This window comes from Cervus canadensis, chromosome 11 (genome assembly GCF_019320065.1).
Source record: "Cervus canadensis isolate Bull #8, Minnesota chromosome 11, ASM1932006v1, whole genome shotgun sequence".
Classification (NCBI taxonomy): Eukaryota; Metazoa; Chordata; class Mammalia; order Artiodactyla; family Cervidae; genus Cervus; species Cervus canadensis.
Genome location: NC_057396.1, coordinates 72915521 through 72943481, shown reverse-complemented (window position 1 = coordinate 72943481; position 27961 = coordinate 72915521). Strand labels below are relative to the sequence as shown.

The window sequence follows — 27961 nt, the reverse complement described above, 5'->3', positions numbered from 1 at the left end:
TCTGAAGAGGGCCTTCTATGCCCACAACACTGCATTGTGGACGCAAAGGGAAACGCACCTGACCCTGCACTTGGGCAGCAGTCATCCAGTGGAGGAGATGGTCATTTAAATATCTAGACATGATACAAGGCAGAAGGGAAAGAAACAAGCATGTGCTCTTGGAGCAGAAAGAGGCATCTAATTCTAATTGAGGCAATTGGGGGTGATTTCATGGAGAATTAACATCAATGGTAATTACAAAATTTTATATGCTAATTTTTTTCTTGAAAAGTCAACTTGCTTTATTCTTTGCAAAGCAACTTCTGGAATCAAGAAAGAAACAAATATTTGACTGCTTAGCATTGTCAGGAATTTTACATGTATTTTGGCTGCAAGACAGCTGAATGAGCAAGGTATAATGTTATAATCCCTGCTTCTCAGACAAAGAACTGAGCTCAGAGCCACCGACTAGCTTGCCAAGAGTTGTATAACTTGTAAAGTGGTGAAGGACAGTTCAGAGCCCTAGTCAGTCTGATTCCAAAGGCATCCTCCTTCCATTCCACACTGGACGATTCTGACAGTAGAGAGAAGAACATTCTAGGCTTCGAGAGCCACCTGTGCAAAGGTACAGGGACCAGAAAGCACTCAGCAAGTGTGACAGATACAGAGATCTCCACTGTTCTCATGGGTCCCGAACCTACCAGCGGGCTCACTTACTGCTTTCTTCTTTCCTTGTCAACTTCTCTGACTGCAACCCTGTCTCTTCCAGGCTCAGAGTTTATTTCTGCAGCATGACATGGCACACCTATCCATATTTAAGAAGTCCAAGTGGGATCACCTGATGCAAATATTTGTGACGGGTCATCTCAAGGTACAGAATGTTCCAGGAGTATGATGGGATTCTGAAAGTCATTTCACTAAGCAGTGGTTTCTACATACACTTATCAGCAAAAAATGTTACTACACACCCCACAAGTAAATGTAAATATACAAACAATGTAGTGACCATATATGTATACACACACACACACACACACATAACATTATAACATATATGCTAAAATTAGAAATTTAAATGTTTAGAAGAAAATGTTTATTTTTATTTAAGAAGTTCTGGATTTTTTTTTGTTTTTTTTTTCAGCCAATAAACTATTTGGCCCAATCCCTGGTACACAGTTGAAGAACCACCTCTCAGGAGATATACCCTATAAAGTCATGAGTAGGGATATAAAGTCATGAGTAGGGGTCTGGACATATGTTTCTTGGAGCCAAACGTTTTAGTCCTGGGAGGACTATGTATAAATAAAAGAAAAGATGCAGAATAGAGAAAAGTTTAACAAAAGAGAGAAACCAAGGAAAGTTAGATGGCTCTGTTTAAGAGTTGAGGGTTGCAAAACCCAGACTGCTGGAAAAAGCAGGGCAGTTGGCCTTATCCCCCTCACATATGCTCCAGGAGGACAGGCACACTGCCCTATGCACTCCTGAAATGCAGCGCCTAGCAGAGTGCCTAACACGCAGTAGGCCTTCCATAAGCATGTGTGGAATGCATGAAGGGATGGATGCAGGAATGGAACGATGGGTGGAAACCTGATAACAGTACAAGGATTGATGACAGCCGGTTTCAGTCCTGGCTCTGATAACCACTGTGCAACCCCGAACAAGTCAGATTCCATCTCTGGCTCTCAGAGTTCTCATCTCTAAAATTAGGACTTCAGCTGGATCTCAGCTTTTCTATGATGTTCTAGGATTTGGTGAGAAACCAAATGACAGAATGATCTCTGTTCATTTCCAAGGCAAACCATTCAGTATCACAGTAATCCAAGTTTAGCTAACTCTGCTAGCCTTTGCCCTGCTTCATTTTGTACTCCATTTCGGTATTCTTGCCTTAATAACCCCATGAACAGTATGAAAGGCAAAAAGATATGACAGTGAAAGATGAACTCCCAAGTCAGTATGTATCCAATATGCTACTGGAGAAGAGTGGAGAAATAACTCCAGCAAGAATGAAGAGATGGAGACAAAGTGAGCTGAGCTATGGATGTGACTGGTGGTGAAAGTAAAGTCCGATGCTGTTAAGAGCGATGCTGCATAGGAACCTGGAATGTTAGGTCCATGAATCAAGGAGAATTGGAAGTGGTCAAACAGAACATGGCAAGAGTGAACATTGACATTTTAGGAATCAGTGAACTAAAATGGACCAGAATAGACAAATTTAATTCAGGTGAACATTATAACTGCTACTGTGGGCAAAAATCTGTTAGAAGAAATGGAGTAGCCCTCATAATCAACAAAAGAGTCCAAAATACAGTCTTGGATGCAATCTCAAAAATGAAAGAATGATCTCTGTTCATTTCCAAGGCAAACCATTCAATATCACAGTAATCAAAGGCTATGCCCCAAACAGTAATACTGAAGAAGCTGACGTTGAATGGTTCTATGAAGACCTACGAGACCTTCTAGAACTAATGCCTAAAAAAGATGTCCTTTTCACCATAGGGGACTGGAATGCAAAAGTAGGAAATCAAGAGACACCTGGAGTAACAGGCAAGTTTAGCCTTGGAGAACAAGATGAAGTAGGGCAAAGGCCAACAGAATTTTGCCAAGAGAATGCACTGGTCACAGCAAACACCCTCTTCCAGCTTTATCACTCCTGTATATATTCCAAATATTTTCATTTTTACATGAAAGAAATATAAAAATTATTAATATATTTTACATTTCTTTTTTCATTCTGAGGCTTTGAATCTAGTATGTATTATATACTTACACAGCCTGCCTCAATTTGACTGGTCACATATTAAGTGCTCAGTGGCCACACATAGATAATGGCTACTCTATTGAACACTGCAGATTTAAAATACATATAATCAATTTGAGAGATATCAAATATGCAGTAAAAGCTATGACTATTGCTTATTCTTCTAATAATGATTAATGTAATATGGGAAGGGAAGAGAAATTGAATATCTCAATATGCCAGCATTCTACATACAACATCTCATGTCTCCTCAAATAACCCATGCAGGTAAATGTCATCATATTATACTATACTTACTGAAGATGAAATTAAACATCAAAGGGTAGATAATTTTCCTAAACCACACAGAAGCATTTATACATCCAGTGGATGCAACTAAGTTGATGCACTTCCAAATCTTTTTCTGTTAAAACTTTCAGATTCTCACTGAAAGAGAAAAAAAAATCCCAAACAACTTAATCAGAGATTATATGAGCTCAGCATCAACTAAAATACATTTATTCTCATTTATATCTAATAAGATCATTGAAACCTGAAAATGTGATGATCAGAGGCAAGCCCCCATAGGAGATGACTTCAGATCCATGACTCTTTAAAATATTCATTGAAGTAGGAACCCTGGGGCCATTTTCCCCAAGAAATATCTAGTTTTAGAACTGAAGTTTCTTTATTTATAAAATAAGAAGTATACTCTCTGCTCTACCTAGTTCATGTTTCTTTTTAAAAGGAGGACAAAAAAAAAAAAAAGGAAAAAAAGATGGAAAAACATTTCATTTAAACGGTTTTAATCTTCTTCATTATCAGGAGTTGTTTTAGCCTGGAATTTGTGCTCCTGGATAAGATAATTATTTGCTGGTAGGCTTTTAGAGCCTCTAGCCAATAAATCATTCTGTGACCCAGGCATGGGGGACGGCATGTCCCAGGAATCCATATCCTAATTAAACTTTGGAGATGTAGGCAGAAAACTCTGATTGTTACTATGCAGGCGGTAGTCATGTCCGACTCACTGCGACCCCATGAACACAGCACACCAGGCTTCCCTGTCCTTCACCAGTTCATAAAGTTTGCTCAGACTCATGTCCATTGAGTCAGTGATGCCATCCAACTATCTCATCCTCCATCATCCCCTTTTCCTCCTGCCCTCAATCTTTCCCAGGGTCAGGGTCTTTTCCAGTGAGTTGGCTCTTCACATCAGGTCGTCAGTACTGGAGCTTCAGCTTCAGCCTCAGTCCTTCCAGTGAATATTCAAATGATTTTCAGTTGATTTTCTTTAGTTTTGGAAAACTCTGATAATGAAAGATATTTCAGGAGAGAAACCTTGCAGCTAATGAATGTTCTCTTCTCCTCAGGGCCTATCTGCAAAATGGTGGAATATGGAGCACTTCCAACACCATGTCAAAACAAACATCTACCTCAAAGACCCAGATATTAATCTAGAACCATTTCTTGTTATTGGAGATTTACAACCTGTCAAGGTAGGTTCAGAAATCCTAACTAAGTACTAGAGAAATGTTTCAGGAAGTTGTTCTTGGAAAGGTCTACACCTTTGTCTTGAGGACATCAGGCTGGAGATACTGGCTTCAAGCATGTTTTCAGAGCATCTCTTCTTAAGTCCAGGATATAGATTTGAAATAAGTGAATCTGGTGTTGTAAGAAAAAAAAAAATGTGGAATGAATGACTAAATGATCTTAAAAGTCATTCAGGCTAAATCACTCATAGAAGGCATGGCAGAACATTCAACAAGTGCTAAATCATGAAACACCTACATATCTAGTTATGTCAACTAATTCTAGCTGTTGGAAGAAACTAAGCTGCTATTTTTAGTTTAGGTTCATTTTGGTTCATTTACACATGAAACTCAGCTCAAATGCCTCATAATACACTTAGGACCTCGCCTCTAACTCAGACTTCTTAAGCAACAGAAAAAGGATGGCAAACTCCAGGATGTCCCAGCTGTTGACTTTCTTAAACCTCAGCTTAAAACCAGCATGTAAGGATTATTACCAAGATTTTCTGAGTCTGCTTTCAACATAGAAGGTATAAGGATAACCACAGAAAGGTGTCTTTCCTTGAGAGGAAATGATGGATCCTGAGAATTAAGTGCTTAGGAAGAGGCTCTATCTGCTTCTGGAAGAATTTAGGAGCTTTCTAAAAACAAAGGAGTGTAGTTTGGTCAGTTGCAGTGTGGACTTTGTGGTAACCAAAATTGTTCAACTTTCTCAAAATACCGTTTTCCCAGTTTGGGAAGACAACCTTCTTCCAATTAGGAGAAAAAGTCTCCTGCCGAGATATAAAGGAAAAAAGAAAGAAAGAAACCTTGTAGTCTTCAGTCAGTTGTTCTTCACAATGACTCCACAAACAAGTCAGAGCTCTCTGAAGTTTGCAAACTCCTGCAGTGAAGTCGCTCAGTCATGTCTGACTCTTTGAGGCGCTATGGACTGTAGCCCACCAGGCTCCTCCACCCATGGGATTTTCCAGGCAAGAATACTGGAGTGGGTTGTCATTTCCTTCTCCAGGGATCCAACCAGGGTCTCTCACATTTCAGGCAGACTCTCTACAGTCTGAGCCACCAGGGAATCCCTGTGAACTCAGCTGATCATTAAACTTGTGACATTTTGACTTCTCTCCTCATTCCCTCACAGCAATGGAGATTTGTCTCACTGGAGTTCATGAGGCAGCCTGACCCCCTCCAGAAGTGCTTTCTGTAGAATTGTATCCAGTTCACATGCTGCCCCTTCACAGAGGATGGAGACATCATCACTTCTCCATCATTCTAGAGATATATCCCTCGAGCCTTAGGTTCTGTATACTTTAATTTCAAGGCAACTGCACATTACTTAAAATCATTAAATCTCTAAAATTCATTGTTTTGCAACAAAACTAATTCTGATAAGCCTTAACTGTTTCTGTTCTTCCTATTTTACTGTCAGTCTTTCTACCACTTTCTTCAAACATTCATTCCTTTAACAAGTATTAATTAAATCCTCTAGGGCCAGGTCCTGTTCTCATACTCTGGAAAAGTTAGACTTCTCCTTTGGAGCCATACTCAAAAATCAATCCTTCACCTACATTTGCCAACTCTCCAAAATTTCCCACCGACTCCCTCTTTCAAGTTTCCTACCACTTAAATATCCAGAAGCTTGGGAGTAACTGTAAATAACTATCATTACTTTATCACCATGACATTTATTTTGATTTATGATAGTAAGAGAAAGAAGGGTCAAGTCTAATATCCAAATAACAGAAGAAATATGTAGAAGGGAAGGTATCAAAAGAATGGGAAAAGCAAAAAATTAAACAGTGCTCACAGTGTTTTAACTGACTGAACATATGGTAAAATTATAGAGGAGATCTGAATTATCATTCATTCATTAATCTCTTCAACCAAACATTTATTAAGTGTCTCTTAGGTAATACAGATAAACCATTATGTCTATGCCTCCTCTCAAGATATTTGCTGCCTTTCTGCATTTGGGCACAGACTAAATTAACTAAGAAGACCCCTAGGAAATGACTCAAATTCCCAGTGGTAAGATTATATATTATCAAGCCTTAAAATGAGTAAATCACAGCATGAGATCCACGATGGAATTAAAGGAGGAAAGATGAAGTAGATACTAGAGGTTATGACTATGTGTTTTATAACACAACCATTCAACATATATCTGTTAAATGGATGAACGGATACAAGCAGACTGTGCTTCAAGCAGAATTCTAAGCACATAGGTTGAAGAAGACCTTAAAAACTTATCAGAAATATTTCTCCTCCATTATCACTCCATTCCACACCAGGACAAATCTCAAAATGGCTCCCATGGGTATAATAATAAATGATAACAATCCCTGAAGTCAAATGGAATGAACCATCCCTGCAAGAATTGCCCACATTTAAATAAAGAAACTACTGCACAATTGCACTCATCTCACATGCTAGTAAAGTAATGCTTAAAATTCTCCAAGCCAGCCTTCAGCAATACGTGAACTGAGAACTTCCAGATGTTCAAGCTGGTTTTAGAAAAGGCAGGGGAACCAGAGATCAAATTGCCAACATCCACTGGATCATCAAAAAAGCAAGAGAGTTCCAGAAAAGCATCTATTTCTGCTTTATTGACTATGCCAAAGCCTTTGACTGTGTGGATCAACAATAAACTGTGGAAAATTCTGAAAGAGATGGGAATACCAGACCACCTGACCTGCCTCTTGAGAAACCTGTATGCAGGTCAGGATGCAACAGTTAGAACTGGACATGGAAAAACAGACTGGTTCCAAATAGGAAAAGGTGTATGCCAAGGCCTATGTTGTCACCCTGCTTATTTAACTTATATGCACAGACATCATGAGAAACACTGGGCTGGAAGAAGCACAAGCTGGAATTAAGATTGCTGGGAGAAATATCAATAACCTCAGATATGCAGATGACACCACCCTTATGGCAGAAAGTGAAGAGGAACTAAAAAGCCTCTTGATGAAAGTGAAAGAGGAGAGTGAAAAAGTTGGCTTAAAGCTCAACATTCAGAAAACTAAGATCATGGCATCTGGTCCCATCACTTCATGGGAAATAGATGGGGAGACAGCTGAAACAGTGTCAGACTTTATTTTTTGGGGCTCCAAAATCACTGCAGATGCTGATTGCAGCCCTGAAATTAAAAGATGCTTACTCCTTGGAAGGAAAGTTATTACCAACCTAGATAGCATATTAAAAAGCAGAGACATTACTTTGCCAGCAAAGGTCTGTCTGGTCAAGGCTATGGTTTTCCCAGTGGTCATGTATGGATGTGAGAGTTGGACTGTGAATAAAGCTGAGCACTGAAAAATTGATGCTTTTGAGCTGTGGTGTTGGAGAAGACTGTTAAGAGTCCCTCGGGCTGCAAGGCAATCCAACCAGTCCATCCTAAAGGAGATCAGTCCTGGGTGTTCATTGGAAGGACTGATGCTGAAGCTGAAACGCCAGTACTTTGGGCACCTTATGCGAAGAGTTGACTGACTGGAAAAGACCCTGATGCTGGGAGGGATTGGGGGCAGGAGGAGAAGGAGACGACAGAGGATGAGATGGCTGGACGGCATCACCGACTCGATGGACATGGGTTTGAGTAGACTCCGGGAGTTGGTGATAGACAGGGAGGCCCGGTGTGCTGTGATTCTTGGGGTTGCAAAGAGTTGGACATGACTGACCAACTGAACACAACTGAACTGAAATATAGAAAAAGGCACCACAATATTTCCTCCCCCTTCAGTTCTGGTTCTTCAGTGGCTTCAGTTTGACAGTAAATGAACTCTGACCAGATGGCTTGTTCTATAGAGATTCTACACACACACACACACACGACCTTGAGTATAATAACAGAAGTCTATATTGTTCTTACTTTAGTTTTATTCTCTCTTCATTCAGTATGGCAAGAACAAAATCAAATACATCAACTACGAGAAGCAGCACCTGTACTTCTGCATGGGTGAGTCCCAGGGGGCCACAATCCTTATCATCCCATTTCCTTGAAGCAAACTGTTGTCAAACCAGAAGGCATTACTGAAATCCTCCCACAGAGAGACGATCCCATGTCTAGTTGTGCCTCAAAAAAGCAGCATGCTTTATTTCAGACTTACCTGGGTGAAATCTGAAAAGGAAAATAGAAGAGCAATTAGGCATTCTTACTGGGCATCTCATCACTCTGGCTACTGTACAGGGAAGGAGATGTTCCAAGAAGGATGGGAGGCAGGATGCCAATCAAGGGGTCTGGAAACTGTGACTCTCGTCCTGGAAAAATACAATACTTATGAAGAAGAAAAGGATAGTGGTATATGGATAGGGAGGAAAAACAGGAAAAGAATGCTCAAGCACTGACAATAGGTGCCAGAAAAAGCAGAGTCTCATGAATAAAGTCACCTGCAGAGCTTCTGTGTGGAAGAAAGTTGACTGTTCCCACAGCTTACATACAGCTGGAGAAGGTATTTTAGTGGACACACACACACACACACACACACACACACACACACACACACACACACACACACATATAAGATAGAAAGATAGATCTGGATATATTCTAGGCTTGAGAGAAAATAGGGTAGCTGAATAATGCTAATACCAATGAAAATATTAGAAGCAAAAATGTTTTGCTCTAGACCAAGTCAAATTTATGAGAGCTCACAAAGAAAAGTTTAGGACCCCAAAATATGCTCGTCTGAAACATGCTTACTCATTTGGAAAAGAAACCCAAATGAAGGAAGATTCTAAACATTTCCTGTAGATCAGTGGTTCTCAACTAAGAGCACTGATGCCCCCAGTGGGACATTTGACACCGTATAGATACTTTTTTGATTATCACAAGAAAGCGGGGGAACAGTACTGACATCCATGGGGCAGCAGCCAGGGATGTCATGAAATGCCTTACAGGGCACAGAACAGCCCTGAACAGTAAAGAATTATCTGACCCTAAGATGCCAGCAGTGTTAAGATTGAGAAGCGGTTGCAGATGATCTGGCTCGCCCAAACACTGGCCACCAGTGGTCATCTGTCTCCTGCCTGACCGGGGTGGCCTGTGAGTCCATTTTCTGAGACACGAGGCTCAACCACCACTGCAGCCTCTTCCAGTGCTAGAATTCTGAGGACTTCTCCTAGTGCGGTTATTCTCTTTCATGACCAAAAAGGGTGTGGAGGACATTGGTGCCCCTGTTTGAAAGGGAACTATTCCAGCCCAGACAGATGTGTATTCACATAAGAAAAAACTGTTGGGGTCTCTTGTCTGAACTCTCCTCCTGTGTGTAGTAAAACAATACAGCCTTAGCTTATGAGGAATGGGTGAATATTGTAACTTCACTGCAGAATGCCCAGCTTACAAACCACATCGTCCTCAGGAGCTGTTTCATTTTGTCATTTTCTTTCAAATGTCTTCAACTTAGTATGACAGGCACATATGAGTCGTACTCAACCCGTCAAAGAGAGATGAAGCTTGACATTTCATAAAGATGGGGAGACAGCTTTCATGCAGATTCCTGTAGTAGGGAAAGGTACTTCAGTACAAGCTGAGCTCAACTCTCAGAAAAGAAAGTTGGGAGACTTTTAAAACACTGGGACATGCTAAAGGAAATTAGGGAAAGAGGATAAAGGGAGGGGAAGCTGGTCATGTGGTTAAGCCATGTGTGTCTTCTCAATGGTGCTTATCAAAGTCAAACTCCTTACCCTCCCAGAGGCTGCAGGACAGAGCCCGATCCTCCAAGACTGTACTTCAAAGGGATGACTCCCAAGTCCTTGAGAAAGACATTTCTGGGTCAGGGAAGATCCATCTCAGAGGGACAGAGTAAGAATTTTATAATTGTAAGTTTTCTAACAAATGATCGAAGAAAAAGGAGGTCAGAAACCTACTGAACAAGCAGTAAGTTCTTTGGACAGTCTTGAACTTTCTCATGCAAGAATTTTAAGGGGGCTGGAGTTATCCCAGGAGCATGGCCCTGAATTGTTCTTAGAAACTATTTCTAGCATTTGTGCGAGTCTCTTAGTGTGTAGGGTGGACAAAATCATCTGGGCTGACAATTCACAGACTTTGAAAGTTTACAGGTCAAGTGTGAAGCCTAGTCAGGAAGGGGGTCCAGAGCATCTGACTCAAGTTTGATCAAGGAGAGAGTTGTGAAAGTCTGAAGGGTCTCCATATGACTCCTATGTGCTCCAGGCAACTTCACTGGTCCTGGGGGAAGGGCAGGTAAATAACTATCTGGCCAGACTCAGTATGCCAGCTCTATATCTGCCACCTCGACATATTGTGACAGGGCCCAACACGAAGGAGTGTGAAGGATTGAAGGATTCCAGAGACCTTGAGAAAACTTGAAAGCTCAGAGCAGAAGCCCTTCCAGGATGCCTTCATCAGGATTGACTCAGATCTTCAAAGCTTCCCTAGTCTCCCTAAGGGAGCTTGAACCAAAGTCCTGGTTCAGCCTCAGAGACTCTAAAAGCCCAGCAGCATGCAGAATGTGGTTGTGGATCTCCACCTTGCATCCCTTCTCAGGGGCAATATTCCAGGGGGAGCATGTTAAGATCAACTCCCACTAGCTTGCATAGGAATCATATCTGCTCATTTGTTCACATGTTAAGGAGATCGACTCCCACTAACTTGCACAGGAATCATATCAGCTCATTTGTTTATGAACTTTTTGTTTGTTTGTTTGTTTGTTTTCAGTTGGGGTCCCCCTTTTCATGCCGGTGTATATCAACCTGAAATCGATTCTAGCAATGTACCGCACAAGGGCCTGGAAGGTGAGTAACTCGATTCCTTCTCTAAAGGTAGATCAGGCTGGTAGAAAAGGGAAAATGTAAATGCTTGGTCCTTTCCAGATGTAGCTTCCTTGAGTACCAGGATATAAGATTTAGCCAGTTTTATATCCACTAGCTTAACTTTCAAGCACTTCTTTCCGCAGGACATTGCCTGGGTCAGCAGCTTTTATATCCGCTATTTCATCACATTTGGCCCTTTCTATGGAATCTTCGGAACCATGGTGCTCATATATTTAGTCAAGTAAGGAAACATTATATTCTCCTACTCTTATTACCTGGATGGTCCTCTTACCTTCCTTAACTGAGCTATTTATAATTAGCAATGATTAGCAGATTATGACACCAGACCACATTCTTGTAACTGAAACGTTTCCAAGAAAATGTGGGATAAAGCAGCTGAAGTAGTTGAGTTTCTTGGAAATTGAATTTCCCAATAATGCCTTTTTTCCCCACGTGATTAATTCCCAATTGCAGTATAGTAATCCCTCAGCATCTGAGGAGGATTAGTCCCTAGACCCACCTCAGTTACCGAAATCCAAAGATATTCAGGCTCCATAGTCATCTATCCATTATGTGGTTCCTCAACTGTGGATTCAGGCAAGCACTAATCTTGTAGTACTGTGTGTTTACTTAAAAATATCCACATTTAAGTGGACCTGCATGTTTCTCAAAGGACAATTGCATTCTGCCTGATCACCAAGTCCTTCAAACTGTAATCCAGCTGGACATCATAATTCTTACTGAAGGTAGTAGGAGCCCAGTTTTTTAAAAAGTTATTTTATGACTAGAGATTTTCCCCACATCGAAAGCACTTTAAACTGAATCACCCCGTTCACCTCGCGATGCATCCCTCCCTCATCACTCGCGTCCCTGCTCACAGCAGCGGCAGGGGCTCCTCCGCATCAGGCGGTCTGCTGACGGCTCACGGTGGGCCTCCCTGCTGGCTCAGACAGCAACGCGCCCGCCTGCATTGTGGGAGACCCGGGCTCCATCCCTGGGTGGGGGAGATCCCCCGGAGAAGGAAACGGCAACCCGCTCCAGTATTCTTGCCTGGAAAATTCCATGGATGCAGGAGCTGGTGGGCTACAGTCCACGGGGTCGCAAAGAGTCAGGCACGTCTGAGCGACTTCACTCACTCTACATGCATTACCTTATTTGATGTAATCAAAAATGCACAACCAGGCAATGTAGATAGTATCAATTTCATTTTTCTGGTAAGAGAACTAAAGTTCAGAGAAATGAAATCACTTACTCAAGAGCAAATAAAGGCCAGTAGCAGTGCCAAATCACAACTTGTACCCAGTTCTATCTGATGACATCAGCCAAGCTCTTAATCACATTGCATATATGCTTAAGTTTTTGTTGCTTTAGTCACAAAGTCATGTCTGACTCTTTTGCGACCCCATGGACTGTAGCCTGCCAGGCTCCTCTGCTCTGGGGGTTTCACAGGCAAGAATACTGGAGTCGGTTGCCAGTTCTTTGTCCAGGACATCTTCCTGACCCAAGAATCAAACCCAGATCTCCTGCATTGGCAGATGGAATCTTGACCACTGAACCAGCAGGGAAGCCTGACCTTCAGTTATCTAGGTATTTTCTGAGCCTTGCACCAACGCCTTCAGAAAATACTGGGGACACTGCTCTGGTACAGTAGGCTGCAAGACAGGGAGTGTGACTGATTCCCTAGTGTGCCATCTTTAGATATAAAAAGTCTACAAAGGTGAAAAATAAATAACCACCACTTTATTGGATCTTTTGAGTTACTGCCATTTCCTCTAATGCTCAGCCAGATCTGCAAGTGGGTATGCAAGCCCAGTGACTGGAACTGAAACTCCCCAAGGAGTGATCACATCTTCCTTTTATTCTCTTAAAGGTTTCTTGAGAGTCCGTGGATTGCATATGTTACCCAGATGAGCCACATACCAATGAAAGTGAGCAAAGAGGAGAACCAGGACTGGTTCAGCACTCAGGTAATAATGCTGTTCTTGGGAAAGCATCCACCAAAGCATCCTGATTACCATCTGCTTACCTCAAATAATATTTATTAGAGGCTTGCCAGGGGCCAGGCACTGTCAGCTGTTTTGCATGTAGCTACATGTAGCTAGGTGCTCGGAGTATTCCCACTTTAAAAATGATAAAATTGAGGTAGAATAAGTTATATAACTTGTGTAAGATCACACAGGTAACGGGTAGAAGCAGGTTTTAGTTATTTATTTGGCCACACTGTGTGGCATGCAGGGTGTTAGTTCTCCTACCAGGGATCAAACCTGTGTTTAGTACACAGTCTTAACCTGTGGACCAGCGGGAGTTCCCTAGAAGCAGGTTTTAAACCTCGGCAGTTTGATTTCAGAACCTTTGCTCTTCAGTTTGGTTCAGTTCAGTCACTCAGTCGTGTCGAGCTCTCTGCGACCCAATGAACTGCAGCACGCCAGGCCTCCCTGTCCATCACCAACTCCCGGAGTTTACCCAAACCCATGTCCGTTGAGTCAGTGATGCCATCCAACCATCTCATTCTCTGTCATCCCCTTCTCCTCCTGCCCTCAATCTTTCCCAGCATCAGGGTCTTTTCCAATGAGTCAACTCTTCGCATCAGATGGCCAAAGTATTGGAGTTTCAACTTCAACATCAGTCCTTCCAATGAACACCCAGGACTGATGTCCTTTAGGATGAACTGGTTGGATCTCCTTGCAGTCCAAGGGACTCTCAAGAGTTTTTGCTCTTAACCAAGTCTTATAAACTACAGCCAAAGGGTCAGTCTAGCCCAGTGTGTGTTTTTGTAGTCTTATTGGAACACAGTCACACTAATACATTACATATTCTCTATGATAGCTTTTATTCTTAAACAGTAGAACTGCATAGCTGTGATGCAAAATAAAAACATTTACTGGGTAGCACGTTACAGGCAAGGTTTACTAAACCTGCCCCAACATGAATGTTTCAATGAATCTTTCAATCTTTCAATGAATCTCACACTCCTAGAATAACAGAAGGAAGAACCCTGGAATCCCCCTCATTTCATTGTATAGGTGGTGGGCCCCAGAGAGGAGACTGCCTTCTCTGCAAGCATGCTGTTAACGATTAAAAGATTTGTGACCCATGCGAATACCACTGCCCCCTAAGCCTAATACTGGCTGTGCCGTGATTAAGTGGAGAATCCAGGCATCATACTGCTTCCTCCTCCATGCCCATTTCCATATTCAGTGGACGTTCCACACAGTAGTGCTTCTCAATCTTTTTGGTCAAGAAACTACTCTTAAAACTTATTGAGAACATCAAAGAGCTTTCATTTGTGGAAGTTATATCCACTGATACTTACTGTATATGAAACTGAATCTGAGAGTTTTAAAATATCTATTAATTTTAAAATAACAAGATAAAGCCAATAAAGGTTAACATCAGAGTGATGACATCATCCCATGTTTAATAGCCTCTGGTAAAACCCATGCTATAAGCATGCATGAATGAGAATGAAAAAGGCAAATACTGTTTCAGAAGTATTATGGGGATCATTTTGACCTTGAAGATCCCCTGAAAGTGTCCTAGGGAGCCCCAAGGTGCTCTAAAGTACACTTCGAGGAACCGTGACTTAGAATAACTGCAAAAATAACATTCAAAATGGCAACAACCCTAACAAGGATTAAATCTTAGAAAGGCACTGAATAAAATCACATTCATAAGCATTCTAAGTAGTCTGGAGAATCCTATGAACTTCTTCTCAGTCTGTCTTTGAATAAAATAAAATACATGAGATTAAAAAGGAAGCTACTTGTATATATTAATAAATGTGTTTCTATGCACAAAACCCTTGATTAAAGCCCTTGTATGCTTTATTCCCCATTCAGAAGTCCTTTAAGTCTATTCTGTGGTAATAACATTCAAACTCCTATAATTTCTACCAGAGTCCTACAATCCCACTTCCATCTGCCAAACTCCTTACTCATGACACCTTAGTCTTCTGATTTTGAGGGCAAATAGTGACTTAGTCCACTCAAATCCTATTTACTTCTTCACATCTATTGCCTTATCAATACTTCTTAGAAAAATGTCTTATTTCCTTTATAATTGTCAGGTCCCTGAGACCTGGGACTTATTTCTATCCCTCATGGTTTGTTACACAAAATGTGTACTCCATCAGTACTTGCTGATTGATGGATGAATAACAGAGTAACTAAATCTCTTGTTTGTCATGAGTTCATTTACATCTAATGTAAGCTTTTTCTTTGCAGGTCTTGGCCACCTGTAATGTTGAACAATCCTTTTTCAACGACTGGTTCACTGGGCACTTGAACTTCCAAATTGAGCACCAGTGAGTAAGAGAAATAGTTCACGATAAAGGGCAAGGGCTGTTACTACTAACTGCCCTCCATATAGTCCAGAGCGGAGCAGTAGACTCGCAATCTTCAGGGAAAAAAATGAACCAGGATTCTCTAAAGGATTAACAACAATGTTAAGGAAAGGAAGAAAGAAATGAAGGAAGTGTCACAACTGCGAGTACATGGCGTGAAATCTTGGAAAAGTATCAGTGACTCAGTTTCCAGAATCCTATGGGCTTAGGAATCTCTTTGCATTTGCTTTGTTGGCAAAACCTAAGAAAAATCAGGACACTTGGGTAACCAACTTGTGTTCAAATTTAACTATGCTGTAATTCAAATATTTACTTATCTGTGTCTTTAGAGCCAAGGTTACAAAATAAATGAAGTGGAGTCCCTGCTGCAATTTCTAAATGGTATCTGGAAATCCTTTACCAATGGGCCAGTTACAGAGAGGAAATGGGTAGTTCACGCCTTGATGCAAGTTAAAACATTGAGAGTCAGTTTCTCCAGAGTATCAGGGGAGAGGCTTTGCACATTCTCTTTGTCTAAGCCATGTGAGTCTATGATAGTCAAAGAAGGAACAAGACCTTATTTGTCCAAGGAATTTTTTTCTTCTATTTGTCATATTAGGGCTTGAAAATTTCAGCAAAAATTACTCCTCATAGTTTTGTTAAAGGAGAGGTTTACATCCAAGACTGTCATCTGGCTGACTAATGAAAACTTGGGATTAAAAATCCATCTCTCCTCACTTCTTATTCCTTTCTTGGGACTGTTAGCTATTTACCATGACTTAATATACATTCATCTATTCTTGCTAAGGAAGTTAGAAAGACAGAAACTAAGACAGAGATTAGTAGGGGCAAGGTGGGAGATTGAGTATCTCCAGATCTCTGGGTAGTTCTAAATGGTAGAAAGTTCCAAATGGTACACTTTCATTTGATCAGGCCAAAAATCAACAGTTGATGGAGCTAAAACATATTCTCTTAATTCTTCCTAAACACCTGCCACCCACAAGGCTTGTAGAGGATTAAGAGCTGACTCATTTGAAAAGACCCTGATGTTGGGAAAGACTGAAGGCAAGAGGAGAAGGGGACGGTAGAGGATGAGATGGTTAGATGGCGTCACCGATTCAATAACATGAGTTTGGGTAAACTCCGGGAGTTGGGGATGGACAGGGAGGCCGGGCGTGCTGCTGTTCATGGGGTCAGAAAGACTCAGACATGACTGAGCGACTGAACTGAACTGAACTGAAGGGATAAGATGAGTCTGCCAGCAAGTCTTTTAACTTCCCAGAACAAAAGTATTGTGCAAGGTCAAGGTTGGGTCTGCGTGGCTGATCCCATTTTATTTTGTTAAAGGGGAAAGGGAGCTTTGGGTTTCTCTTTAGGTCTGAAAAATTGTATATCTCCTCTGTTTCCCTAGTCTGTTTCCCACAATGCCACGCCATAATTACCACAAGGTGGCACCTCTGGTGAAGTCACTGTGTGCCAAGCATGGACTGCCGTATGTGAACAAGCCCATGTTGAAGGCATTTGGAGATACTCTCAGGTAATAACAGTCCCCCAACCCACAGCTCTCATTTCCCTTCACTGCTGGTCCCCAGACTCTTCACTGCTTTATAAAACATTCAGTCAATAGCTATTTATTAAGAAACATTCAGGTGCCCAGCATGGACAGGAGGCTTTATAAGGAACAACACTAACAGAGAAATGATAACAGTCATTCCTACCATTTACCTGCTGCCTTCTAGCTACTTCTTAGTGAAAATACCTTGGTGCCAAACTTAATTACAAGCTTCTTATAAACCAGGGTTCTGTATTATTTGTCTTTGTATCACCCACAAAGCCTTGACATGCTTTAGAACTTAACCAGTAGGAGGGACTCTCCATTCATCTGGATCAGGGTTGAAAACTAAGCTGCTTGCAGGGTCTGGTGGGACAGGCAGGGGTGACTCTTCCTGTAGGTACTGAGAATCCATACTCATCCTAAAGTTTGCACAGCTCCCTAGAGAATCCTGTGCCCATCAAAGTAACAGCCAAAACCTTGGCTGATTTTTTTTTTTTTTATTTTCAGATTAGGAAAAGGAAAAACAGTACCTTATTAATATGAATAAAGAAGCCATCAAGGCTTGACCTGGTCAGATCTGACCCCGGAACAGTAATCCATCTTCACTTTCTACCACTGCCCTCTTCCTTTCCTGCCCTCCAGATATCTGAACCCCCTTCAGTTGCTACAGAACTCGCTGCCCCTTGCCCATGACACATCCTTGCTCACCTTTACTTCTACCTAGAATAATCTTCCAACCTGCCTCCCCCCGCCCCCGTCACCTTCTCAAGTTCCATTCACTCTCCAAAGCTCACCTGAAAGGTCTTTTCTTCATCTCAGTCCTCCCTTGCCCCCAAGACTAAACCTGTCACATGCTTGCTTCTCTTCATGTCTGACTTTTATCACAATCATGATTAAATAGCATGTTGGGTAATATGTGTCTCCCAGTGCAGACCAGGAACTCCAGGTGGACAAGACTCTCATCACTCTTATTCACTTCTGTGTCACCAGAGCCTAGAAAAATGTTTCACTTTATAAAGTAGGAGAGGTAGGTGGATACAGGACGAGTTGGTTTATAGTCATATGGTTTATCTTATAGAGGTTCAACAGAGCTTTTTCTTTTAATACTGGAGAAAAGGAAAGTGATGCTTTGGAGTACAGAAAAGCATAAAACAAAATATCAGTCTCCTCCATATAGAAAATGTGAACTCACCTTCATAAGTCAGTGTATTTGACTCCCTCCGCCAGACAAGATAGAAAGAGGTCTTTCAGATATAGTTGAAAACGACAATGTTGTAAAGTATTAAGTAAAAGAGCAAATGTTCCATGAAGTAGCTCCTTTGACCTGAGTCTTACCCGCTCATGATTTTCTCTGCTCCTCTTGCAGGGCCCTGAAGAAGTCCGGAGCCCTCTGGAAGGAGGCTTACTGCATGCATCCACAAACATAATGCAGATGTGCAGGTGCTAAAGAGAAAACCACAGGCCCCAAAAGTGTCACTTGTGCTAAAGCCCATGGTACCAAACCTCTACAATACCTGACATAATTGCAGTTACAGCCTTCCCCAGAAATGTAATCTTAATCATCTAGTCTGGAATTTTGGGGTAGGTGACGTGGTGGTAATTTGTTGTGTTTTACTCCTTCTCCATTCCTGCCCTTGGCCCAGAGAAAGAACATATATATATATATATATATCTGCATGATAAAACCCTTGTAATTCCTCCCCCCCCCAAAAAAGAAGGTGTCTGCCCTCAATATACTTTGCTGATGGCTTCCTTGCCCCTCCTTTCTTCCTATAAAAACCTTCCATTTGCACAACCCCTCAGTATTCCCTTCTGCTTACTAACTGGGATATTGCTTGATTCAGAAGTCATTGAATAAAGCCAATGAAATCTTTAAATTTACTCAGTTGAATTTTTGTTTAATAGCTTGTTCAATAAGCTTCCCATAGGAGGACACCAAGGCCTATTACTTTCACAATTTCCCAGATCACTGAGCATGGCATTAGAATTCAGATGATCAATCCTGTGGATCATGTCAGCCCCCTGCTCACTGGCCACATGAATAAAGATGGCTTAATTGGGCAGACTTCCATTTAAGCTAAATGACTCATGAGAGTTATGTTACAGTCCTACCTGAAATTCTTCAGTGGATTCCCATTGCCCTTGGAATAAAGTTGCAATCTGCAACCTGGTGATTGCCAGCAGACTACCAACACCGGCCTTCCTCCAGGAACCCTCTCCCACCTTGTGCCACTCCCTCCCTCAGCTTCAGGCCCAGGCAGCCAAAGCAGGCACAAGGGAAGAATGTGTGACCTCAAATAACACCCAAAAACTAAGTCTCCGCACCACCTCATGGGAACCAAAGGATCAGGACATGACTGGAAGTTGAATGCCAGAATCCTTTCAGAAGTGAAGGGTTCTCCATCCTAGAAGATCCCAGGTTGAAGCTTCAACCATATCCTATCATAAATGGACAAGTTCCAAAGCCCAATAGTTGAAACCTGCTCCACCATTTCTACCAACTAATACATCCTCCACAACTCATAATGTTTGACTGAACCCCAGATCAAAGACACAGATTTGAGCCCTTCCCATGTCTCCTTGCCAGTTGGCCTCAAAATAAAACTCTTCTCAAGAGCTGGTGCCATAGTATTGCTTTCTACATGCTTCAAGCAGTGAGCCCTTTGCTTGGTAAAGATTTCAGGGAAGCCTCCCCATTAATTCAAGGCCTCCTTGTGATATACTCTGTAGTAATTACTAGAGGTATATTTTTACATCCATTTGTGTGATTCCTTAGTCTTCTGCTGTAACCTGCAATATCCATAAGAGTAGACACCGCCTGACATGATAGAGACACTCAATGAAGACATGCAGAAGGAAGGAAGGCAGGGAGGGAGCTGGAGGGGAGAAATGAAGGAGGGAAAGAAGAAAGTGTCAACTATAAATTGGCACTTGACAGCTACCTCTACAAGGAATAAATCAAGTGCTGCTGCAGCTGCTGACATTCAATACCCTCTGAAAGAAATTAGAGTGGAGAACAGGAATGAGGCACTCTGTGCTCTTGGAAAAACTGGCAGGACAGATATTCAGATAGTCAGATATTTTCAGGAGAAGATTTTTTCAGCCCAGTTATTACATCTGTTCATATCCAGAAAAACTCATTAATGGTGAATCTGCTCCTCATGACTGGCAGCAAATATCTGCCAAAATGTGTGCATGACTGCAGGTCCCCTCTTCACTAAAATCTTATACGACACTTACCTTATCCCCTAACAAGACCCTGAAATGTTTTGAGAGATAAAGGAACAAAACTGTAATCAGGCAGCAGTTCCTCTTTGGAGCAGTTTCTCAGAGCTCTCAGAAATGCTGTCTCCCAGGCTGGAGTCCTCATTTTGCTCCAACAAAACTTAACTCACAGCTCTCATGTTGGGCCTTTCTTTCAGTCTACAGGAGGAAGGAAGGGAGGGAGGGAGGATGCAGGAAGAAAAAGCTGTGTGTAAATGTTGCTGTTGTTCAGTAGCTAAGCTGTGTTGAACTCTTTGTGACACAATGAACTGCAGCACGGCAGGCTTCCCTGTCCTTCGCTGTCTCCCGGGGTTTGCTCAAACTCATGTCCATTGAGTCAGGGATGCCATCTAACCATCTCATACTCTGTCGCCCACTTCTCTTCAGTCTCTCGTAGCATCAGGGTCTTTTCCAATGGGTCGGCTCTTCAAAATAGGTGGCCAAATCCTGAAGTTTCAACTTCAGCATCAGTCCTTCCAGTGTATACTCAGGGTTGATTTCTTTTAGGATTGACTAGTTTAATCTCTATGCTATCCAAGGGACTCTTGAGAGTCTTCTCCATTACAATGGAAAAGCATCAATTCTTTGGAGCTCAGTCTTCTTAATGGTCCAAATCTCACATCTGTACATAACTACTGGAACAAAGCTTTGACTATATGGACCTTTGTTGACAAAATGCTGTAAATGTTATTCCTTCTAATTAGAGAGTAAGATGAATTTTATCAAACTTGTAAGGAGCATTTCTATATTCTAACTGAATTATTAAAATTCTTAGCAATAGTTATGAGCATCTCCTAAGCTGTAAATACTGAGTTGCACCCTTCATAGGTATTATTCCATTTAGTCCTCACACAGTTAGAAAGGGCAAGTTTTATAGTTAATCTCATTTTATAAATAAAAACATGACACTTAAGGGAGGCCAAGCAACTTGCCTGATGGCACAGGTAAGTTGAGTATAGTCTCAGATGCAGGAATATCTGACTCTGTAGTCAACATTCATTAACATTCAAGAAACCAAAAGTAAAGGGGAATTAAGCTGCATTACAAGTCATGAGCAGCGGGCACATTTGAACTAATAGTTTCCCAGGAGCTGATGGAATAAGCATTAAAGTAGTTATCGTTCCACCTCACTAAGAACAGCCACCTGGGGAGGGGAAGATACAAGAAACATAGGACAGGCACAGCAGCAGCATTGTAAGAATGCCTGTAAGCTAGTCTCTACTCCCCAATCCTTAAAGAGTATTATCCAACTCAGAAGAATTCACTGGGAGAGATTCAAGCAGAGATTTAACCTTTCAGAAGGGACAGACACTGCAAAAAGCAAGGAAGAACAGAACAGAGAATTGGATTCGAGATTTTGGGATAACATAGCATGAATTCAACCTGGGAAAAGTTCACTTTCCCTGTGGCTTGTCTCTGATACTCTATTTCCTTGAAAGTCTCCCTCCTTTCGATAGAATCAGGTAGTAAAAAAATTGCCTACATTTTCAGTCGGGCATTAGATAAGGGTGACTGATTGAATTAGAAATCAGGAATCTCAGTCCTAATTTCAGCTCCTCAGTACGCTGCTATGAAATTGGCCATGTCTCTCACACATTGCCTCAATCTGTAAAATACGTGGATGCGTAATATTACCTGGCTTATTTGCAACATAGCATTGCTGGGACAACCAAATAAAGTAAGGCAATTAGAATACTTTCATAAGCCAGGAACACTCATTCAGATGCTAGTTGTTATTAATGTAATGAGGGTTCCTCCCATCCTGGACCATCAAAATCAAGAGCAATTTCGAGGTCAAGCAGATTCACAGGACAGAAAGACACTGAACCATCTTAATGGTGAAGAGGGCACACTTCCTTTGATGAGAGGATTATGAGTCACAAGTCAGACCATGATTTCTCCTATCACAACACGGAACACCTGGGAGCCACCTTCCACTTCTGACTTTACTCAGTCCCCTGGAACCAGCAGCCAGATCTCAAGCCAGAGGAATAGTGAGTCATGGGCTCTAGTTTTCCCAACTTCCAATTAACCATGTGAGTGCACAACGCTCTAGTGGAAATCTACCAAATCTATCATTTGTTGCTTAAACAATATACTGTAAAGGATTTTCTTGACTATTCTCTTGCTAATCATTGACCTGAAGGACACAAAATATAGACTAAGCTTAACTCTACTCAGAGGAGGAATATAATCAGGTACATATTTTTGCACACACTTATTTATGAAAATTTGCATAAAGACAGTTGTGTTGAAAGAATTTACCAGTGAACATCTATCTGTTTAGCCATAATCAAACTTTTGAAGTTACATTTTAGTAAACTTGTTTTATTTTATATATATCCATCTACCTGTCTATATATCCATTAATCTATCCTTTTTACGTGCTTCAAAGTAAATTTCCAGGGGCTTATTTTTAAAACTAAACCTCAGATTATGCAAATAACAAAGTTCATTTCTCATCTTCAATAAAGAATTGTGTAGCAGCTTCACCTTTAAGGGAGTTTTATTGGAATTTTGCAACGTGAAGGGAATATAACATGGTTAATATCGTGCAAAATAAATTAATTCAGTACAAACCTTCTTGTGCAAACCTTTATCCTTCATTATTTATTGAGCACTTCAATACTTTTTGAGCACTTATCATGTGTCAGACTCGGACCAGTTAATGTGACCCAGAGACCCAGGAGCCCAGGTTCTTGAAGCTTACAATCTAGTATAAAAAATAAATAAATATATATATAAATGGAAGAAAATCCAAAATCATCATATCTGAAGAAAACAAAAGGGTGTTTTGAGAGTGATAAGCAGGGACTAATCAAAATAAGGAGGGTCATGGAAAAGTGACCATAAGAAGAATATGAAAGAGTCTGCAATCAGATTCGAAGGAGCAGCGAAGGAACAGTGGCATCAGCCAAGTGCAAAGGCCCGAAGGCAGGAATAAGCTTCTGTTCAAAGAACACAGCAAGAGGCCTGAATGACAGTGGAATAGTGTCCCAGTTTTTCCCTCAATGTTACTTCAACTTCATTTCTTCAGTGTATTTTGCCTTGACTTTTCAGGGGCATTCAAAAAGAATTTTCTAGATAAGCAACAAGGATAAATTATAGAGCACAGGGAATTATAGCCATTATCTTGTAATAATTTTAGTGGGGTATAAACTGTAAAAATGCTGGAGCATCATGATGTATGCCTGAAACTAAAAATAATATTGTGAATCAATGACACTTCAATAAAAAATAATAAAAGTATTTTCTATTATTTGTACAAGCATAGTTTTCTCTGGGAAATTCTCCCAGATTTAACTGACTAGGTAAATCTCCCTTCATGAGCTCTGTGTCCTGTGTGCCTCACTTATACAATTTATATCTGCCTCTGCAACCATTGAAAACTGAAAACTCCATGAGGGTAGTGACCACCCTGTATGTTGTTACCATTTTATCACCAGGCCCACTCCAATGTTTGGCATTGACCAGGTATTCAATAATGTTTTAAAGAATAATTAAACATTTTTCTCACAACATGCATTCCAAAATTGCTTATAATTGCTGCCTAGAATCCAGCTGTAATCCTGATGCTCTCTGTTCCATATGGAGATTCAGTTCAGTTCAGTCACTCAGTCGTGTCTGACTCTTGCGACCCCATGAACCACAGCCCACCAGGACTCCTTGTCCATTACCAAAACCCGGAGTCTACACAAACCCATGTCCATTGAGACGGTGTTGCCATCCAGCCATCTCATCCTCTGTCATCCACTTCTCTTCCTCCCCTCAGTCTTTCCCAGCATCAGGGTCTTTTCACATGAGTCAGCTTTTCGCATCAGGTGGCCAAAGTATTGGAGCTTCAGCTTCAGCATCAGTCCCTCCAATGAACACCCAGGACTCATCTACATTAGGATGGACAGGATGGATCTCCTTGCAGTCCAAGGGACTCTCAAGAGTCTTCTCCAACACCACAGTTCAAAAGCATCAATTCTTTTGTGCTCAGCTTTCTTTATAGTCCAACTCTCACATCCATACATGGCCACTGGAAAAACTATAGCTTCCACTAGACGGACCTTTGTTGGCAAAGTAATGTCTCTGCTGTTTAGTATGACGTCTACGTTGATCATAACTTTCCTTCCAAGGAGTAAATGTCTTTTAATTTCATGGCTGCAATCACCATCTGCAGTGATTTGGGAGCCCAAAAAAATAAAGTCTTCCATTGTTTCCCCATCCATTTCCCATGAAGTGATGGGACCGGATGCCTTGATCTTAGTTTTCTGACTGTTGAGCTTTAAGTCAACTTTTTCAGTCTCCTCTTTCACTTTCATCAAGAGGCTCTTTAGTTCTTCTTCACTTTCTGCCATAAGGGTGGTGTCATCTGCATATCTGAGGTTATTGATATTTCTCCCTGTAATCTTGATTCCAGCTTGTCCTTCTACCAGCCCAGCATTTCTCATGATGTACTCTGCATAGAAGTTACATAGGAGGGTGACAATATACAGCCTTGACATACTCCTCTTCCTATTTGGAACCAGTCTGTTGTTGCATGTCCAGTTCTAACTGTTTCTTCCTGACCTGCATACAGGTTTCTCAAGAGGCAGGTCAGGTGGTCTGGTATTCCCATCTCTTTCAGAGTTTTCCACAATTTATGTGATCCACACAGTCAAAAGCTTTGGCATAGTCAATAAAGCAGAAATAGATGTTTTTCTGGAACTCTCTTGCTTTTTCAATGATCCAACGTATGTTGGCAATTTGATCCCTCGTTCCCCTGCCTTTTCTAAAACCAGCTTGAACATCTGGAAGTTCATGGTTCACATATTGCTGAAGCCTGGCTTGGAGAATTTTGAGCATTACTTTACTAGCGTGTGAGATGAGTGCAATTGTGTGGTAGTTTGAGCATTCTTTGGCATTGCCCTTTTTGGGGATTGGAATGAAAACTGACCTTTTCCAGCCCTGTGGCCACTGTTGAGTTTTCCAAATTTGCTGACATATTGAGTGCAGCACTTTCACAGCATCATCTTTCAGGATTTGAATTAGCTCAACTGGGATTCCATCACCTCCACTAGCTTTGTCCATAGTGATGCTTTTTAAAGCCCCCTTTACTTCACATTCCAGATTAAAAAATAATAATAATAACACTCCTAAGTGAAAGGAATTGTTAAAGCCTGCAACTTGGAACCCTTTGCTCAGTCAATTGAAAAAGGCTGCACAAGGGTGACTTGGGTCTATGTCACAGTGGAACAGACCCAAATGCTGACTCACACAAACTGAATTTGTATTCTGACACATGTTTTTTAGGGGAAGGAATAGGCAGAGCTGAAGAGATGAGAGAGTTAACACTGCCCTAAACCACAATGTGGAGTTTTCAGCCCTAGATTTGGATTCTCTTAATAGTTATATATCTATTCTTCACTTACTCTCTGATCATGATCTTGCTCCTTACTTTCTAGAGATTACTTCTTATTCATAGGCAACCAACTGAAACACAAGGAATTATTTGGGCTTATAAAAAGGCAATACATGTTAGAGAGTTCAGTACTTTGCCTGGCACTGCTCAGCTTTCATGAGCTACTGCATCAGCTTTCTAACTGTTCTCATTGTTTACCCTCTTCTTCCCCTCACCAAGAGCTTTGAATTCGATGTTCTAGCTATCTGGATCTCCCAGATATTTGCACGATGGGTACCTATTTATTACCTCACTCCCCTTCTATCTAATCAAACCAATGCATGAAATCCCTGTTCCCTCCCTACGAGAGTCTGTCATTCCCTAAGCACTAACCTCTTTTATTTCCTTCACGGTGTTCAACATCATCTGGAATCATTTGTTATCTCATATCATTGGGATATAAGTTTTAACACAGAAACCTGGCAAATGAATAAGAATATATCCTTGCTCTTCATAAGATTTAAGGAGAATGGGAAAATAACATCAGCTCCTGGAGAGCAGTGGTTTTGTTATATCTCTAGCACCACAGTTGTCTTGAGGGCCTGTTCAGTAAATACCTGTTTTTCAAGGGCTGCTTTCCACCCCCCCCCCCCCCCCCACCTCTTCAAGCCACCAAACACATCTCGGAGCTGTCCTGCAGAGGGTACAAGGTCCAGGCCTGGCTGGAATTTCTGAGGGAAAAAGCCACCAGTGTAGTGGTGGCCACCATATTCCGAACCTGAGACGTGATGGGCTTTTGCCTACATTGCACCATCCTAAGCCTCTCCGCTGAGGCCGAGGCCACTCCCCTGCACCTCTCCGCCTGCAGCCCCCCTTGCCACCAGGCAGGCAAGTTGCTCCCACTGCCCATCCGGGGCCACCCTGGCGGTCACAGGCTAGCTGTGGGGTGAGCCCCTGGAGCCTGCCGCCTCAGACGCTGATCCCAGTCGGTGTCTCTATGTGGCCACTGTCGCTCTCCCGCCTGCGCGACTTGCTCCACTGAGAGCTGGAGGACGACTGCCGGAGCGGCTGGTACTTCTGACTGGCCGCTTTCTGCTGTGGCACTTCTCTGCTCTGCGCGGGGAGGCCAGGAGGCGGGCACAAGCTGGGGCAGCCCTGCTCCACCTTTGGCAGCGCCAGTAAACCCCTCCCCCAGGCAGGAGGCCGTTAGTGAGTAACTGACGACCAGCGACCGTTAGTGGCCCCCTCAGCCATTGGTTACTGCCACAGTAAGCCCCGCCCCCTTCCATAAATAAAGGTGCCCACATTCGGACACATGGAGGCTGGCTCTCTGACAGTGAGGCTGCCGTTTCCCTGTCAGCTAGCTTTCTGACTAGAGTCTTTATCCCTTGTTCCAACAACTCATCTCCAGGTTCGTTGGCCTGGAGCAACAAGCAGAACGAGCTTCGGCTCCTTAGTCTCAGCCCTGTCCAAGGGAGTAGAACCTGGAGGACTTCTCAGTCCCGCTTCAGAGAGGCCAACATACAACCATGGAGAACCTTGTATCGGCCAAGGTGCGCTGCAGGCACGTGGACCGTGGACACGCTAGTGTTCCGCCCTCGAAGAGCAGACAGCTTTACTAACAAGACTAAAATAGATTTAATAGAAAGATAAAACTAACACGCCAGAGCGACGTCGGACACACCGAGGGGAGGGGCGGGAGGCAGCGCCTGCGCAGAACTTGGCAACATCGGAGGGTCCGGGGTTCCATCCGCAGGAGGTGGGGCAAAGAGAAGCCGCCTGAGGTCGTGGTGTGAAGCCAGGACCGGAGGCCAACCTGGCTCCCTCTCACTGGTCCTGGAGAAGCTGCTGGAGAAGCCCAAGCCTGAGGAGCGCCATGATAAAGAGAAGGAAAAGGTGGCGGAAGAACAGGCCGAGACAGCCAAGGGCGAGTCTGGAAGCAGACCTTGCCAGGTGACTCCGAGACATTCCACCCGCTGTCCGTGGCCCCGGATGAGTTCCTGCTCAAGAAGGGCCTCCCCCAGGCCCCAGCCACCTGGCTGAGAAACTGTCGCTGCCCGTGGTGGAGGTGAAAATGAAGGAGTGTCTTCCAGGGCGTCCCCGGTGCTCCTCCATCACCCTCTTCAGCCCTCAGAAACCTGTCCAGCCGAGGTTGGTGCTGGGTCTTTGGGAAGACCACCTCCCATACAAGAAAGCCCACTGCCTATGATGGGCTGCTGGTGAGCACACACCCAGTGAGGCCCGGCTCCCGGGGGGAGGGGGGGTGGAGGAGAGGTCCTGGGGGGCCCACAGTGGGGAGAAACCGTCTGCTCCCCACCCTGCAGCACAGCCCTCCCCTCCAGCCTGAGAACTCCAGCGTATGTCACGGCCACGGCAGCAGCAGGCAGGGCCTTTGTGTAGGTTACTGTGCTGCAGGTGGTCAGGACAGGGCGGCGAGCTGCATTTTCACGGC

General features: G+C 42.6%; 1 protein-coding gene and 1 long non-coding RNA gene across 2 annotated transcripts in view; one reads left to right on the top strand and one right to left on the bottom strand.

Annotated features, from left to right (window-relative positions):
- The window catches only part of LOC122450481 (fatty acid desaturase 2-like protein FADS2B), a 914319-nt gene extending 895604 nt beyond the window's left edge, over positions 1-18715 (top strand). Inside the window, exons 9-12 of the mRNA XM_043482856.1 lie at positions 12872-12968; positions 15225-15304; positions 16734-16859; positions 18244-18715. Coding sequence (XP_043338791.1) covers positions 12872-12968; positions 15225-15304; positions 16734-16859; positions 18244-18304 — 364 coding nt within the window. The 3' untranslated portion in view covers positions 18305-18715. The remainder of the gene's footprint in view (positions 1-12871; positions 12969-15224; positions 15305-16733; positions 16860-18243) is intronic.
- On the bottom strand, positions 9668-20144 carry LOC122450579. Its single transcript, XR_006272132.1, has 3 exons — positions 20118-20144; positions 18213-18320; positions 9668-9728 (listed from the first exon to the last, which is right to left on the bottom strand). It is a non-coding gene; the product is annotated as an uncharacterized LOC122450579 (long non-coding RNA).
- Positions 20145-27961: the final 7817 nt, after the last annotated feature.